This window comes from Cyprinus carpio, chromosome B16, assembly GCF_018340385.1.
Source record: "Cyprinus carpio isolate SPL01 chromosome B16, ASM1834038v1, whole genome shotgun sequence".
In the NCBI taxonomy this organism is placed as follows: Eukaryota; Metazoa; Chordata; class Actinopteri; order Cypriniformes; family Cyprinidae; genus Cyprinus; species Cyprinus carpio.
This window is the reverse complement of record NC_056612.1, coordinates 14,178,027-14,196,812: the sequence shown is the minus strand read 5'-3', so window position 1 is coordinate 14,196,812 and position 18,786 is coordinate 14,178,027. Positions and strand designations below refer to the sequence as shown.

Here is an 18,786-nt window from a genome sequence, read left to right as displayed (position 1 = left end):
TTCTTTTTCTTTTCTTTTTCTTTCTTTCTTTCTTTCTTTTTTATTTTTCTTTATTTTTGATGCATTCTCCTGACAATATAATTATGATCCAGCAAATAATTGCATCATTACCATTATTAATATGGAGTGGAATGTATAGTATCCCCTTCGGTTTGTTTACTGGGGTTTTTGTAAGACACACGTCTTTGTAAAACTGCTTATGGTTTGCAAAAGACACAATCCAACCATAAGAATCTGAAACCCATAGGTATTGTGCAGTCTAGTAAATTAGTTTTAAAACAATATAGAGTTTTTGTTTGGTTAAAAGTGCACAAATAAAGTGAATGACCTAAAAATGAAATTAATAATACTTATGAATGTTATAAAAACAAATTCATTCTGTGAGATTAAGTTTGAAATGGAGCATTCTATGAACCTGAGTTAACAGTTAATACTTTTTGGCTAGAAGTCCCCATGTATAAGAGCCCTTATTAGGGCCACCACAAGATGGAGACATTTACTGGAAAATGTTCAACTTTATGCGCACCAAAAGATTATTATATAGGTATTTGCAACTTACCTGATCACTAAAATGTGAACCTTATGCCTATTCCAGAGAAAAAATATTTATATAAGTTAGGTGTTAGCTTAATATTAGAATAGAGGGACAATAACAGTTGTTGTAATCTGATGTGGCTTCTTATCATAGACTGAGGCAGAAAATGTGTTTTTATAGTGTGTTTTTATACCCTTATAAAGGTTGAGTTGTTTAACAATTTATTATAAATATACTTTATACTTATGAAAATACCGGAGATTGCATAAGCAGAAAAACTAATAACAGATAAATTGTCAGCAAACGTGTATTTATTTTCCTCATTTATATATACGGTAATTATTGTATAGTTTATATGGTAATGATGTGGTATTATTTTCAAGCTTCCTGCAGGCCATATATGCATGTGTATAGTATGAGTTACTGTAATCTGTGTAATTTGACAATTCATTGTATATGTTAGGAGGTTGGTGATGGTAGGTGAACGTTTCCATATAAAAAAGGAAACATATATTTCTAATATATTTATTCATGTGTATGTAAGCTGCAGCCACCAACACCATAAACACACGTTTACAAATAAGAACACTCACTCCCACCACATATTGTAAGAAAACAGATTTAATTCAAAACATTAAAAATCTTTATTCTTGGTTTCAGATATACCATAGCTTTAAAGATAAACCCTTTCTGTAAGGACAAGATCATTTTTTTGTGAAAAATTCATTGCACAACATAGTGATGCAGGCGATCAAGGTGACGTACTCCTGGAAGTCCACACTGCCATCTGCATTTGCATCCAGATCCTTAAATATCTTATCCAGAGCCGCCTTGTCTTGGGATTTCTTTAACATACACGAAAGTGTGATCAGAGATGATGTCTGTATTTACATCAGTATTATCTCTTTTATATGTATATATATATATATATATAAAGGAGCAGTTTTAATACCTAATTTTAAAATTAAGCATTTTTAATTAAAATGTCATAATGAAAAGAGAAATTATATTTCAACTGGTCAGTTTATGAAGCAGTTTTGCAGTGCCTCTCACCCCTAAGATATCTCCCAGCTCTGCAGTGAGCAGATCCTTGAACTCGCCTTTGCTCAGGGTGGTTTTGTCTCCCTCCTTTCCTGAGTATTTGTGAAAGGCTGCAATCAGCATTGCCATTCCTTTCTGGATATCTGTAGAATGAGTGTTATACAAAGCAGGTGTATCATAAATAAAAATATTAATAATAATCAAACAACACTTATTGTTTACAACATCCAAAATTATTAATAGTAGAGATGTCAAAAAAGGCAAAATATAAAAAAATGTCATGCCCAACAACAATATAACACACAGAACTGGTTACAGCCCTCTGGAGGCAAGCAGATGGGAGAGAAGGGGTGGACCTTAACTGTTTGAAGAATGGGAGTTTTCAGAAATGGAGGGATAAAAAAACCCTGTCAGGCACAATCGGATTATGGCCAACACCCAGAACATACCCTTTCATTAAGTCAGAATAGAGAGACAGAAAGAAAGACGTCTACTCGATTTTGTCATCGGTCATTTAATCCACCATCAACTGCCTACTTTTCCTGCCTGTGCCTTCTTCTCAAACACAAAAACTTAAACTATTCTACTAATCAATTAATGGCCGAAAAGCATATAACATAAACCAAACTACCCTTCAAAGAATGCCATCAATCTACAAATTTTGAAGCCATCAAACTTTTATAGTGCAGCAGTGAGATGCATTAGTTCATTTTAAGCAGTAAAACAATTCAGTACAAAAATAAAAAGTCTCTTACCTGACATGGTGTTTCTGGAGTTCACGGTGAGCAAGAAGTGAAAGAAAATAGGATCGAGTGAGTGAGAAATGAAGGAACAGATGATGTTTTATGCAGAGAAATGCCACGCCCCCCAAATTCATGCCCTCCCCCCGCCCCAACCCTTAACACACAACCGCACCTACATTTATGCCCCTCTCTCTTATACTCTTACTATGCTCTCTCTCTTTTTGCTCACTCCCTTAAAAAAGGGGCAGGTGGAATAGGAATTTCTTGTCCTTGTTCAGTCCTTAACTCAGCTGGCTAAACCAGCTTCTAACTGCACACAAACAGCTAAAAAGATGATTACTGATTATTTACTGCACTCCTCATCGTGCTTAACAATGCACGTGATATATCAAAATGACACAATGTCATCAAATCTTCTTAACAATATAATTTTGATTTTGCACCATGTGGCTTCTTCTCATAGATTATTCATTAATAATTTTGAACACATTTCAAATAATTTAAACACTCTACTGTAATTTGAATAGAACATGAGTCATTGAGGCACCTCTCATATTTCTGCAGTTTTATACAAATAAAGTACAAAAGCTGTCACTGAGGTGGTGCATTTTCTAAAGGTACCTTATTTCCTCCCTAAAGGGTGCATACTGGTACCTTAAAGGTAGGCTATATTAGTATCTAAGGTGTACATATTACTAGTACTTTTCAAAAAGGATAACACCCCAATGACAGCTTTTGTACATCTTTTCTGAGAGTATAAAGCAACTAATATGTCAAAATCATGACATTTACTACAAAAATATACATATCTCTCTCACTAATGCATGTGAGGCCACTTTAGGTGTGGTGTGTTATTGTTTTCAAGTTTCCTGCAGGCAATATATGCACTGTTTATAGTATGAGTTACTGTATTCCGTGTAATTTGACAGTTCATTGTATGTCAGTATTATGTTAGGAGTGTCGGTGGTAGGCGAATGTTTCCACATGAAAATTAAGCATATAGTTCTAATATACCTATAGGAATAAGAACACTCACACCCAAATATAGTCAGAATACAGATTTAATTCAAAACTTTAAAACCTTTATTATCGGTTTCAGATATACTGTAGCTTTACAGATAAACCCTTTCTGTAAGGACAAGATTTTTTTTTTTTTTTAATTGTGAAAAATGCATTGCAAAGCAAGGTGATGTACTCCTGGAAGTCCACATTGCCGTTTGCATCCAGATCCTTAAATATCTTGTCCAGAGCCGCCTGGTCAGTTTATGCCTCTCACCCCGAGGATGTTACCCATATGTGCAGTGAGCAGTTCCTTGAGCTCGCCTTTGCTCAGGGTGGTTTTGTCTCCCTCCTTTCCTGAGTATTTGTGAAAGGTTTCAATCAACATAGCCATTGCTTTCTGGATTTCTGTGAAATGAGTGTGATAAAAAAGCAGGTGTATCATAAATAATAATATTAATAATAATCAAACAAAGCTTTTTGTTTACAACATCCAAAATTATTAGAAGTGGAGATGTTAAAGGTATAAACAATATAACACACAGAACTGGTTACAGCCCTCTGGAGGCAAGCAAATGGGAGAGAAGGGGTGGACCTTAACTGTCTGAAGAGTGGGAGTTTTCAGAAATGGAGGGAAAGAAAAATGACAGTTTTAAGAGAAAGATGATTATGGCCAACACACTGAACATACCCTCAAGACAGAAGAGAGAGAGAGAGAGAGAGAGAGAGAGAGAGAGAGAGATTTTTGTCATTGTTCATTTCATCCACTACCAACTGCCTCTTCTTGTTGTCTTTCCCACTCACATACTCTTTAACTATTGCCTTAAAGTGAATAAAAGACATATCGATCAGTCAATTAACAGCTGAGAAACATTTAACATATATACACCCTAAACTCAGCTTTAAAAAAAAACAGAAAATGTTTTAATTTTAACACACATTTTAATCATAAAGTAGTGCAGCAGTTAGATGCATTAGTTCATTTTAAACAGTAAAACATTTCAGTAATAAATAAATAAAAAAATAAATAAAAAAGTATCTTATGCGACAAGCAAGGCAAGGAAGAAGTGCACAAAACTGAGAACCAAAGATGAACTGAAGGAACAGACTGAGTGTTATATGCAAATACCACACCCCAAATGCATCCCCTCCCACCGTCTTAACCCATGACACACAAATGCACCTGCGTTAACTTTTCTTTGTCTAACTCTGGCCTATGCTCTCTCTCACTCCTATTGTTCATCCCCTTAAACCATTTAAACTCATGTTGACTTAATTACTGAGTTTGAAAGAAAAGAAACAGGTGGGCTTGGCATCTCTCATCATTGTAAATCTCTAACTCAGCTGGTTAAACCAGCTTCTAACCACACACAAACAGCCAAAAACTTAGACTTGAGCCTTTGGGCAAATCCACTGTCAAGACCTGCCCTGGGCTGGAAGCGCAAGTTGGGTGTTTCTGAGAACCACTTTAGTGAAACTGCATGGAACCACTGAAATAATTCTATACTAAAAAGAGTATGTCTAATAGTGGTTATGTTAATAACTCAATTTGTGAAAATCATTTTAAGTCCTAATCACTTATGCATGTTTATGGATGTTTGCTGGCATGCAAAACTGCTCAAGCTGAATGAAAACAGTCTTTTGCAAAACTCTGTGATACAAAATCAGGTGGGCAGTATTAGTCTGGTTTTTACTAAAGTGAGACAGAGATGAGATTTGAACTGACCAACTGTGGCTGGTTGCATAAGTCTTACAGCTTAGTTATTTCATTTTACTTTCCTTAAGACTGTTTAACATTTTAAAGTTAGTTACGTAAAAATGTTTCATTTTGAATTCGAAAGGACCCCTAGGCTAAATGCTAGTAAGACTAGTTCTTCAGACACAGTCTTAACATTATGCAACTGGCCTAGTGTAATTTTTGACATGTAGCTACAGGGCAGAATTTAAAGCATTATTAGGTAATGAAAACTCACACTGGATTTATATTTTTCATTAATCAGAAAATAGATGCCATTAATATACTGCCTACAGTGTTATATCCAATCATAATGGAACCACTTCAGCAGTCATAACCAGTCCTGCATCTTTTAAGAGCACAGGGTAATTATCTAGTATTCTAAGCAATGCTAAAAGCCATTAATAGAGACTATACGTTTGCTTATTCTAGTCATGAATGGTTTGTTTACAAAAAAATAAAAAATAAAATGTAAAGCAGCTTATTTACGTCAAATGTTGTAAAGGATAAAAACAACAACAACAACAACAACAATAAAATGCCTGTTTGTGTGTTTGCGAGTTTTTAATGCATGCCTGACATTGCAATGCTTTATGTGAAGGAAGTAATGCAAGAGGCAATCATTTTTAACACTTTACTTTGTGAAGTCCATTTTGCAAGATCATTTTACGTGGAATATTGTATTTTACTCTTCTCCACAGTAAAAACAAACAAACAAACAAAAAACAACAAAAGATTGTCACAGGGACAGTACCTAAATGGTGCATATTAGTAACTTAAAGGGTACATCCAAAAATGGAAGTTACTAACTCTACTTTCTTTCTTCTGCAGAACACAAAAGAAGACACACAATTATATAAAGAGACTTTACGTCTGCTTATTGTAGTTATGTATGGCTTTTAGAAAAACTACATAAAGCTGATTATCTGCACGTTCTGGAAAAAAGACCTATTTGCATGTTTGTGCACCTTTAATGCATACCTGACATTGAGATGCTTAATATGAAGCATGTTATGCCACAAATCAGTCATTTTTAGCATTTTATTTTGTGCAGTCCTTTTTTCAAGAGCATTAACTTTCACCGTAACATAAAGCATCTTCAGGGAAGGTGCACCATCCCATCAAGGTATTAATATCCAATCTTTAGGAGTAAATAAGGTGCAGATGTGTTCTTTTGATGGTACTGTACCAGTAACAAGATGATGTACCCCTAAAGAGACAATTTTATAATTTTTTATTCCCTGACAGTGCACAGCCAAACAAAACTACAGAAAATACTCTGGAAGGACAGAAACCAGAAATACTGGATGGAAAAATATGCAAAAACGACATGCGTTCTGCTTTTGAATGGCAGGTCACTAGTGGCACAGTGTAAGATGATGTGTGTTGGGTGTATGCTAGATGTAGTTTTTATAATTAGCAATGCACTGCTGAAAAAGTGAATAAAGAAAATAGAGTGGATAAAGGAATGGTGAGTGAAGATGAATAGTAGCAAAAGAACATCTGAAAGGCATTCAAGAGGACCAGCATTTTAGGACCAGCACCAGAGTTGGAAGTGAGAGAAGTCAGGGAGGGAAAAAGAAAAAAAAGGGGGCGGAGGAGATGACTGGCCTTATTTAACCTCAGTCTTTATGTAACACAGTGATGGTGACTCACTCGGGTAGAATTTCAGCTTTTTTTTTCTTTTTGCCACAGTTGCTCAGTGAACGTTAACGTTTAACTTTAATACAACTTGTTGTGCACTTAAAAGGATACCAAAAACAGACAATTCTGTCATCATTTACTCATCACAATTGATACATTCTTTAAAATATCTTATCTTTTGTCTTCTGCAAAAGAAAGGAAGTCATACATGACGTGAGCTTGAGTAAATGAAAAATTTTGATTTTTTAAATTTATTGCTTCAAATGAGCAAGAAACTTTATCACACATGCACACCTAAATGTGCATGCACTCCCTAGAAAAAAAAAAAAAAAACAAGTAAAAAAGCTGTCACCAGGGTGGTACCATTACTAATTGTACAAATATTTAAAATTTTAGAAACTAATATGTACCTTTAAGGTACTAATACACACCCTTTTGCGGCCAATAATGTACAAAGGTGTACTTTGTGAAAGAGTATTGTTGCAATGTCAGATTCTGAGTGTAAAATATAAACTTTTATGCAGCAGCTGTGAGAAGACAAACAAGAACTCTGATTAAATCACATGGACTCTGTGGCCAGTGTCCTTGTGAGTCATTATACAAAAACATCTATGAGTAAGTGGGACCTCCCTGGCGCCATTTTGACCACGAGTGTTGGTTGGGATCAGTTTCAGACCCTCAGTGAGGTGGGTGGATGAGAACATGAGAGGAGAGGACATGGTGGAAATTATTGTTGTGGAGGTTTGGCAGTTGGTCTTGCGCAGATATGCTTGTTTTTGCTCAAAACACATGGCACAAGAATCTTAGCTCTGATTAGCCACAGTTCAACTGAGCCATTTATTGTATTGTGTTGACAGAACACAAACACCATGACATACAACATGAATTTCCCTCTGCATCCCATTGCCAATGTTAAATACGGACAACTGTGTCACTAATAAGAACTTATGCAAAAAGAACTTATGCAAAAAGATGTTAACAGAAGACACATTCTCTCTTTTCTTATATTAATGAACATGCATCCATTTGAGTCTTGCTTTTCTATATCATATAGTACATGTAGATACAAATTTGTTAAAACAGATACTAATTTGCATACTATCTAAAGGTTGGGTCAAGTTGTCATGTGTTTTTTAATGTTATAAAAGTATGCAATTTATAAATTACAATATTTTTGGTAAAAAAAAAGGAGATAATGTTTCCTAATTGTTTTTGTTTTTAAACATTGCTTACAAGCTTCTAATGGGCGGATTAATGATAGTGTGACAACATGCCCCGCTATTGATCAACGTGTGTTTAATGAACAAATTGCTTCCATAATAGCTTTCTTCCTAAACAAAAATCCAAACTATGATGAAAAGAAAAGAGAGTCTACTGTTCAAACAGCTGCCAAGGGAAGCACTACGCTAAGTGACTTCTTTCATCACAAGTTAATTAGAGAGGACCTGTATGTGTGACTAAGAGTGTAATCTCAAACATTTCTAATATAGTCTTGTGAGTGGAAACATATGACCCTGTCACGCAGCTGATGTTGTATGTGTGTGAGTGTGTATGTAATGAGGCCTGGACTGCTGTGAATTTTAGGGCCATCAGTGAGACTTTACACCTCTGTGGTAAATTTTCTGGCCTTCTCTCTTGTATAATATTAAATGGATGAAGCAAGTATTGTGTTGATTGTGTGCCTGTAATGATGCTTCCTATGGGAAATGCTTAGTGTTTTGTTATAGTGCTTCTACTCTTCTGTTCCCCTGAATGGAAAATTACACCCCATCTTCATGCAGGACCCCACCGCTCATGTCTCTTACTTTCTCTTTGTTTCACTATGATTCTTTCTACCTCACCCCCTTTCTTTCTCTCTGTGGGCTGATAAATTTAATGTTTTCCTGAAGCCAGCGTTATTTCCACTCTGGCACGGTAAACTGTGAATAGGAAATCTTCCAGTTTTCAGCTGCATGTCCCTGTGCTGTTTTCTACTCACCTGTGTGTTTCCAAAATGTTTTCTGTGCTCCTGAGTGCACTAGAAATGAGATTTATCTCTTAAATGAAGTAAATCCAAATGAAGTTTTGTTCAGTTTCCATTTACACTTTTGCACTGACACCGAAATGCTGCATTACATCAGACTGAGGTGAACAGAACAATGCAGCTAGAGCACTGACACATAAGCTCTCTGTGCAAATAAAATATAAAGTAAACACAGTATATGATTACATATCAGATTTAAATGGAACAGCCAATAAATCTCTTTTTACTTATAATTGATTTATATTAAATATTTATGCTTAATAATCATAGAGACTTTGGCGTTGAGTCCTTTCTACTTAGTAAGCAAACCAACTTCCTCACAAATAATCGATTTTCCACCTTCGAGCCGAACTGGTTTGAGCATGGTAAGAAACGGTATGACTATAAAACTGTTCCCGGCTGTTGTAGGCCCTATGTGTAGACTTTAACCTTTATGATGCAATCATCCTCTACCTCGCTCCAGTATTTACCTGCAGAATCATGCAAAAGAAACCGTAACCGTGTCAACTGAACATTACAGCATGGTTTCACAATGAAAACCATTCTATGGACGCTATGGTTATAAAGAATATTAAATAACACACTATTCAACTGTATTTTTCCCTCCTGCAACCCACCGTCCAATCTGAGCCCATACTAATTAAATGATCACATTTCACTCCTCTTATCTAAAACGCTGTTAAAGCAGGTCAGACTCAGGACACACTATTAAGAGAACAGACAAAAAAGTGTGTGTGGGTGAGTATAACTGTGTATTCGTTGTTGTGGGACGCGGTTGTGTGGTTATCTTTGTACACCTTGCCTTTCGTGCCACTTCTCCTCCACAGAGGCCACTGGCTGCATTAGCCATTCATCTCTACAGACCTCTCAGTAGACTTACCACAACACATTTTTAAAATTCCACAGGATGTATAGTTTTTTTGTCTTGCTATATCATGTTTGTTGCACAGTGGAAGTTAGTACAGGGCACAGTTCAAATGAATCTCTATGAAGCATTTATGCAGGCATTTTAACAATGCAGTTTAAAATGCAGGTTAATTCCATAGTTTACTGCATCAGTCAGTTCAGGTAGTAATATCTGCGCATATTACAGTTGGAAGTTGCTGTCCATTGTTTTTGTCCCCGCATCAATAGAAATACAGGTTACATGTGCAAAACGATCATGAAATTAGTAGGCCTTTGCATTGTCTACGAAATGAAGGTGTATCAGACACCTCCAAGATTAAAGCCCTGGGCTCTCTGTTAGTGTTAATGTGGCCTTCCTTGAACTGCCGTGGGATGTGCACCATTTACCTCCACTCACTTCTACAAATCCATATTCATGTCAGAAGCCTGCAGTCAGTGTTTGACCGATATTACCTCATACTTTTCATAAAGCAACTCTGAAACCTTATATTACAACGCTCCTCATATTGCAGTATTTTTAGGGTAAGTCGCTCTTGTTGCAGCAGTTGAATGTTGCTTTGCTAAATGAATGTAAATGTGTACTTCAAAATATATTTATCACCTCTAAACATATTTTATTTTATGTTTCTATTTGTCTCTCTTTGACTGCTTTCGTTCTTGAAGTTGAACAGTTGAAACAGTCACCACATCACCACACCCAAATCATGCCACATAGCCAAAAAAAAAAAAAAAAAAAAAGACACAGAGGAATGAAAGGGTGGGACAGACGCATGGAAAGATAAGGACTTCAGAAAGTCCGTTTGAGCTCGGAATGCTGTACACTTCCTGATGACTGATTTATGGAAATGCGCCCATGCAGTGGTGTAGTAGTCTACGTGATACATACGCAGGTATACGCCGTACCCAACTAGGAAAGTTCAAGGATTTGTGGACCCACTTAAAAATGCGTGCGGATACGTAACAACATCGTTTTGTGACAGATCTTTCACACGTTCGTCCATAAATTCACCGTGTCTGTGTTGCGAAGCACCGAGTTTTCGATAATCACGGTGTTTCTTTTGACGACTTGCTATTGTGCAATGCAACTCTTGCGCAGCATTGAGTGTGCAAGCTTGAAATGAACTAATGTGAAACAGTAAAGGAGATATCATGAAATGATTACACTCTTTCAGTGTTTTCGTAAGCCTGCACCTACACTGCAAACAGATGACAGGAACATTAACATTATAGAAACGACAGAAAATAAGCCAGATAAGGATGATATTATCTTACACAGTACAGAAAACGAGGCTGATACTATTGTAGCGTTACCTGGTACGTCAAAGTAGCATATACGTTATCATTGACGTAACTGTAACAGCAGGGGCATGTTGGCATATAAGAACAATGAGTGATTTCAATAAACAAAAAAGTTAATATTAAGTTACTCGTCTTACACTGTCTGACTATAACAGTATTGCCTGATTTTGCTCTATTTTGTCCAGTAAAATGCATAGGTTCAAACAAACTCACAACACATGCACATCTCCATTCAAACACAGCGTTGTTTCGTTTATGAATGAATCTGCGTTTTTAAACGAATCATTTCAACGAGTCAATTCATTTATTAATTTATAAAGACAGTCGCGTGCTTTGTTCCTGAATGAATCAGAATAACTTGCCGCCACCTAATGGCAGTTTTATTTTCATTTTTAAAGTAGGCCTATCATTTCTATTATTTAAATCATTCAATATTTAATCATAATCAATATTTCTATACTCAAAATGTTATATTTGAACATTATTCTCAACATGAATTTATGAAGTTAATTGCACTCATGCAACCTCTGAGCCTCATTAAATGTCTGTAAATACCTACAAGCCACTTTTGTGTTCTTCTGTGCCACCTCTGTAGTGCAAATTAATTTTGTTAATACTGATTTTATTTTATCTGTAACTTATTCTTATTCCATTGTTTTAATTATAAATTTGGAAAAAAGCTTATAAAAATACACTTTTGAATTTGACATAAAAGATAACATACTTTGAATAAAGTTAGAAAAAAATGCCACCGTAAATCACTTTAAGGAGGCCAGTATTACTTTGTAAATGGGAAGGCTAATTTTTGGTATTGTTCAGAAGGTGCTCCTGAATTTTTTTTTGTGCTCCTAATTTTTATTTATTTTTTAATTAGCAGCACAAGTGCTCCTAAAAATAAAAGTAAGCATATTGCCCTGTTTAGTGAGTGTGGTGGTGCCTAGGTGCTGCTCTGGGACGGGTGAGTATGAGGCTGGGAGGGAAAAATCACAGTATACACACTACAAAAAACTAGACTACACCACTGCCCCCAAGGGATATTATACCCTGCAAGTTATCATGCATCTGAATAGACATCAGATGAGTCACAACCAGCCCATATTTGAATACGGTTTCAAGTCATGCACGCATACCTCATGGACTCATTTATTTCTCATTTTAACCATTCAGACAGTCTCTTGCATACACGGTTTGTTCTGACATTGAGTTACAGTAAGGAGATTAATGACAACTTTAATAACTGATCTATAATATATAACATACTTATATCACAAGTCATAAGGTTAGACATGTCTACTCATTCTCGTCACCCTCAACACAGCACTCATGCGAGGAATATACTTTCAGTCTATAAATGTAAAACAATTGCACCGTTAAGGTGCTAATTAGGTATGGTTTTCATCACGTTATAATTTTTTTCCAGGTTACATCATGTGGGGTGCAAGTACCAGAGGATTTCTTCCAAGCAAATGCCATCTGCTCCGTGTAAACAGGCCTGATCGAGATGCTGTTTGTGTGGTTTGTGTGTGTTTAGGAACGTGGGTGTGTTCACTCTTACATTAAACTGCTGTACAGGTGCGGAGGACAGGGACTGCACTCTGGGAAAAACAGTATATATAGCAGAGAAACAGTTGTTCCCTGCAGAAATCTTCCTGTTAGCATGCTCGAGGATCTATTAATATAATACACATAGTGAGGCCCAAACCTCTGTGACCAAACTGAAAATCTACGATTCAAATATTTCATATAAGACTGGACATAAACTGAAATACATGTTAATATGCTGCAGTATTTCTAGGTTAAATCAATAAATCTAAAAAAAAATTACATTGATCACATGAATTTGTTTTTACAGATGGTTGCATGTTCTTCATGCAAGTGCGGTTGGCTTTTAAGTAAAAGCAGGGCCAATGACATTTTAATTATACACCTTAATTTTTATGCACATACAATTATTTGCAGCTCTTTTCTGATCTTAACATGATTTTTTTATGTTTTTTTTTATCAATAAAACAAGCCTTTGCATTACATGTTGCTTGATGTCTTGGCGTATTCATATTCACTTTAAGAACCACAGTAATGTGAGAAATAGACTAGGACTGGCTGGCTGAAACAGGTTCAAACCTGCTCCTTAAATATATTAAAACTATACTATACTAAAGCTGCTGTTATGCAACAGTCTGATATATTACTCTTTTTGACTGGTAAATTAGGAATTTGAATATAGATTTTTTTTTTCTTTATTACAGCTCTACATTTCATCTTGAGTATGTAAATGTGACATATAACCGACTTATCACTGACAACAATCTTTGGCATTAAAGCTGGATCTCCTAATCAAAATGGGCAAGTTATTTGCTTTTGCATTGCAGCAGTACTGTAAATTTGAATAAGTCAATATAAAATAAGATAATTCAAACAGAACTGCCTGCAGTCCTGTCAGCACACCTCTGTTTGATCTAGGCTATTATGAAAAACATAAATGGTAGGACAGAGTTAAGTGTCTGTATGCTTACATTTGGGGTTTGGAATATATTTTATTAAAACGTAATATGACTTTAATATAAGCTGAATGATTTACAGTCTTTAGCCAAAACTTGAAGTGACTTTTAAGGTAATACATGTACCTAATGGCAAATTGTGAGCTTTTCTTAAGGTTACTGCACATTCGTAAAACAGAAGTGTGTCACAGAGACTTTAGTGTCAAATAATGTTACAAAGCGATTCTCTTAAAAGAACATATTTGCATGCAGGTTTGCATTGAGCAAGTAGGTCAACTGCATTAGAGCTTCATTCAACAAGTGTGCAAAAAGTGAGCTTAGAAAAAAAAGAGTGTCTACAAATGATCTTTTATAAGAACTGTATATATTAATTATGTGATAAAAAAAGCGTATCATGGTGTGATATCATGACCTCCAAAAATCCATGTAATATTAAAGCCTGGCATGCAATAATTTATACAGGTTTTTAAAAACATTGCATGCAATTATTGATGTACATATATATACTGTTTTAACATTTAAAAAAAAAAGTGATATAACATGAAATTATAAATGCCATCATTGGTAAAAGATGACATAAATGAAGTGAAAAAATAAAGTGAGAAGTACAAAAATGATGACAAGAAGTTTTTATTGGTGTTCAGAAACATAGATTACACTACTGCAAAATGTGTGTCTAAGTAAATTTGATTGTTCGTTAGGCAGGGCAAGCATTTTTCACAACTATGTCTGTTGAGAAATGATTACTACATTAGCTACTAAATGGCATTACAAAAGACTATCCATCCATTTAAACCTTTTTTTTTTTTTTTAACTGCGCCTGTCTTACAGCATATAAAATTGCAACATCATTACACATTATAGAGAGGTACTTTGTGACCTTGTCGAAGGCAAGTGTCTAGTGCATCAGGAGTGTAAGGATGTGTGTTCATTTATCCTGACAACCCCTGCCCTTTCCTCTGCACTTATCCTTGCCGTGCTTCTTTGTATAGTAGGCCTTGGCTAGGCCAGCAATACACTGACTGAATTCACGGAAGTTCACTTCACCATCGTGGTTCTTATCCAGTTCATCCATGGCCTCCTTAATATTGTCTGGATCCACTTTATCCTGAGACAGACATAGAGGGAGGAATGTCAATGCTGTAATTACTTGCATACCACTCATAGCTGTATTGCCCCCCCAAAAAAACACTGAAAAACAACTTGCGGAGGCATTGTGTACGAGACACTAAACAGAATGTTAGCAAGTGAAAGATGGCTAAAATGAAGAGCCTCATGCATACATGCTATGACTCGTTAGGGTAAACCCCTCTCATGCTAGGTTGCCATGATAACATTGCACAACAACAGCACAGTGTTTAATTAGGAAATAGATATGTTGCAACATGTTGGAGGTGTTAACTTCAACCAATAGCTTTCTTTCACACAACTCCAACTTTTTCTATGCATCTGTCTAATTCTCACCTTAAATTCGGGACTGGTAATTTGGGCTTTGATTAGCTGTCCAAGTTCAGCATTACTGAGTTGGGTTTTCTGCTCATCTGTCCCTGCATATTCCTCAAACACCTCCACTATGGCAATAATGGCTTTCTCCAGCTTAGACATGTCTATGAGAAAGAAAACAAGAGAGAGAAATCATCTCATGCAATGATGCCAGTCAACACCTCTTCATGCACATTTATCAACAAGAAAGTCTTTAGCCAATGCAATACAACACAATTACATCTGTTGCAAAAATACCCACAAAATTATGGATTGCATTTCTATAAATTTCTTCTCTGTCTTATTTTTGTAGCTCTGTATTTCCGGCTTTTTGCACTCTCGTTTTCTCTCTCTCTATTTTCTTTCACCTACCTTGAGGTTGGTGTGTGTTCCCAGAGAAGTTAAGCTAATGTTTTGTTGGAGTTAATCGTCTGCTGCTTTTAAAGGACAGATTTTTACCCCACAGCTCACGCAATGGCTGGAATGATTCATGCTTGTGCTATGAAGGATACTTAGCACACCCAGTCCAGTTCTACGAGACTCACATCCTGTTAAAAAATACATTTTTTGTTACACTTTTTAGCTTTGAAGATCATATTCTGATGTGTTTAACTCAGCTAGTTGATTATAGTAACTAATAAGTAAACAAACAAAATATAGGGGATTTCCCAAGCCAGACTTCATGGGGAATCTGAGTCATATTTTAGTGACTCTTTCGCTCTCTCTTCTGGGCGTCACCAGCCCTGAACGGCATATTTCTGTGTCTTTTTTTTTCTAATGTGAATGAGCAAGCTTTAAACTTTCTTTAAAAATTGTTTCAGATTCAGGATTTAGGATAAAGATAAAAGACTCATTGTGCAGCTATGACGCCATTGCTGATGTTTTCGTGGAGGTTTAAATTACAAACTTCAAGTGAAGCTTCATATTTGGACCAAACAGAGACACGCTTCTCCTCTCTAAATCGAGTCTTTAGACATCAAAGAATGCCTGATATTTGCAAAATGGCCTCGCATTAAAAAAAAATAACTACATTAATATTTTTTCTGCAGCTGTACACAGAACTGCAAATGCTTTATGAGAGAAATGCTAAGACACTGACTCATCAGCCATGAGTGTCATAATATGTTGATATTAGTCTATATTTGAATCCTGAAAAGTAAACACCCGGATAAACAGACCACACCCTTTTGAATTCACTTAACCGTACATACTTTTCACGGATGATAATAGAATATATAGTTTTATCTTCATAAAAACAAACAACAAAGCACATGTCAATGTCACAAACCTCTGTGACAGATCTGTAAGCTGTGAAGGGTGTGTACTTTTAAGTGTGTGTTATTTAACCCTCTTTTGTTCTTCTATACTGGTAAGCATACATACACCCCCGGCGTTTTTACTGCAGTGCACAAACAAACACACCCCTAGACAAATATGCACACACACACACACACACACACACACATAGGTGTATAGGTGCCATAGACAAGAGGATCCATCATGAACGATCATGCCCGAAATTATAATATGAAAAGGAAAATAAAAAGCACAAAATAAAATCACTTAATATGACATCATGACACTTTAACATCAAAACTGATAAAGGAAAACAAATGTTGATGTTAGCATGTCAGTTTTTAAAAGAATTCATCATAGACAGACGTGAAAAGTAATTGTGCTCTAAACTGCTAAGCATTTAACAAACACCCACAGACATGTTTGATCTCATTTGTGGAGCTCTTGTGGTGTGGTGTGTGTGTGGGGGGGGGGGGGGGGGGGGGGGGGGGGGGGGGTGAGTGTTCTTTGTCTAAGAGTTGAGAAATAGAAAAGGAGGAGTGGAGAAGAGGGAGAGGAGTTGATGTGCTCATGTCATGTGGTATACTGCGACATCTAGTGATCAACTTCCTTAACTATAATTATATGGTCGGATGTCATATACCGACTAGTGGAAAATTTTCTATAGGGCTGTGCCACTTTCAAAAATTTTAGCAAACATCCCAGCATGATTTAATGTTAAACAGTTAAAGTTAAAGAATAAGAAGTTAGGCTAACGGAAGTTAATAAATATTAGACTAGAATTTGAAACATATTTGAAATAAAATGTAAATTAAAAACTATTTTTATATATAGCTTATATAGTTATTATTCTTAGCGTGTAGCTCAGGGAGGGCCTCTACTGGCCACCACTTCAAACATATAATTTCACTTTTACAATTAAATAAAAGTGTCTTGTGTCATTCATTTCGTTTGCGCATCATAACGTGTGAGAAGGCTGTATATGTACACATAATAACTGTAAGTATTGTATCAACATACTCATGTAGTTATCTACCGAGGTGTATTTATGTGCCTTACTGAGTAAGGGGAAAATAAACAAAAACGTGTTAGTGCTGTTGCCATGACATCATGTGGTTAACTCACCCCAGAGTCATTCACGGTTGCTGTGCAACTCGACTGTTTAAACTGTTAAACTCACCAACCAAATGTGTCATCAGGTTAACTATAACGGGATCATCTGAAACTCTAGATCCCAAAAGAGTATTTTAAAATGTAAATTTTATTATACATATGAAGAGTTCAGATGCAAAAGCCTCTAAGTGTCATATATATATATAAATATATATATGTATAGGGCATTTTCTATGCAATTAGAGTGAAATAACTGAACATAAATATAGGAGCCTGATAAAAATACTCATTTTAGAAGAAAATTTCAGATGAATGTCTTATATATATATATATATATATATATATATATATATATATATATATATATAAATATATATAAATATATAATATGTAAACACCAACTTGTGCATAAAATTACAATAAACATCAGCTTGTGCATGAGGTCCAGTGAGGGTACAAAACATGAATATTATGTTCCACAGATGGGATGCATAAAATATTGATATGTTAGATTTAAATCTGAGTAAAATCTCAGTTAATTCGGTTTACTTGTGTAAATGGTGGATTTTTAGAGTTGAACCTACCTTTCTATTCTAAATAGAAAGCATTCAGAAACAACATTTACTTTTCATATTTGTATTAGATAAAAATACCAATGTCAGGAGAATAAAAATGATTTGTTTATATATTATATATAGTACATAATCATATAAAATGTTTTACTCCCATTTTCATCAGCAAGACAGAAAAAATGCTAATAATTGACAAAGAGTTTTTACCTGACTGCTCTTTGAACATCTATAAAGTCCCTGTAGTACCAATGAGTCTACCAGAAAAATATGTTTCCTTCAGTCTGGTTGCTCTTCAGGCAGGAATTAGTGTAATTAGTTTAAATTCAAATTGAACTTTGTTGATGTTGTGAGTGTCTGTTAGAGATTCAGTCATTTTTGGGATAAGGCAAGGTTGTTCCGCAGCTCTTCAGTCACCATGTTAAATGAAATGAGCCGTTTTATCTAAGCTGTACCAGTCAAGCAACTGTTATTGTAACATCTTTTGATTATCATCAGAACACAGAGGGGGGAAAAAAAAGAAAGGTACACAGAACTAAACATACAAACATGTACAGGGTTAGCACATTTCATTCTCATCTCAAGCTAGATAAATCCTGTAATATCCTGTATTTTGGGACATCATGCCTGCAGAAATAACAAGGCTAACCAATTATTTTACTTTAAAGGCATTGCACTTGCGAAAAGTAAATATAATTTAATGCTCATACTTCTTATAAGTTGTTTGTGCAAATAAGGGACAATGGCCCCCATTTTCTAGAATGATCATTATAACAAAAATGTCAATTCAAACAAAGTGTAGTCCCATTGAAAAAACTTGTGACACAACATCTTTATAACTTTGCAAAGAATTGCTGAATCCAGCTCTGAACTGCACGGAAGCAAAGGATGACAAGAAACAAC

At 35.5% G+C, this 18,786-nt stretch overlaps 2 protein-coding genes across 2 annotated transcripts; both read right to left on the bottom strand.

The window, feature by feature from the left end:
* Positions 1 to 1,138: 1,138 nt before the first annotated feature.
* On the bottom strand, positions 1,139 to 2,488 carry LOC109105905 (ictacalcin-like). The gene is made up of 3 exons (XM_019119192.2): positions 2,332 to 2,488; positions 1,589 to 1,719; positions 1,139 to 1,380 (listed from the first exon to the last, which is right to left on the bottom strand). Exons 1-3 carry the CDS (start codon positions 2,336 to 2,338, stop codon positions 1,240 to 1,242), a joined length of 279 nt encoding a protein of 92 aa, XP_018974737.1. The 5' UTR covers positions 2,339 to 2,488; the 3' UTR covers positions 1,139 to 1,239.
* An 11,549-nt stretch (positions 2,489 to 14,037) lies between these two features.
* On the bottom strand, positions 14,038 to 15,436 carry LOC109105906 (protein S100-A5-like). Its single transcript, XM_019119193.2, has 3 exons — positions 15,278 to 15,436; positions 14,888 to 15,030; positions 14,038 to 14,531 (listed from the first exon to the last, which is right to left on the bottom strand). The coding sequence occupies exons 2-3, from the start codon at positions 15,026 to 15,028 to the stop codon at positions 14,352 to 14,354; spliced, it is 321 nt and encodes a 106-aa protein (XP_018974738.1). The 5' UTR covers positions 15,029 to 15,030; positions 15,278 to 15,436; the 3' UTR covers positions 14,038 to 14,351.
* Positions 15,437 to 18,786: the final 3,350 nt, after the last annotated feature.

What these genes read in the sequence shown, in the direction of transcription:
- LOC109105905 (XM_019119192.2), bottom strand. An exon ending in AGCTGGGAGATATCTTAGGG is followed by an intron (nt 1,381 to 1,588) that starts GTGAGAGGCACT and finishes TGTATGTTAAAG; the next exon opens with AAATCCCAAGACAAGGCGGC.
- LOC109105906 (XM_019119193.2), bottom strand. Translation starts at nt 15,028, where the DNA reads ATGTCTAAGCTGGAGAAAGCCATTATTGCCATAGTGGAGGTGTTTGAG. An exon ending in TTACCAGTCCCGAATTTAAG is followed by an intron (nt 14,532 to 14,887) that starts GTGAGAATTAGA and finishes TGTCTGTCTCAG; the next exon opens with GATAAAGTGGATCCAGACAA.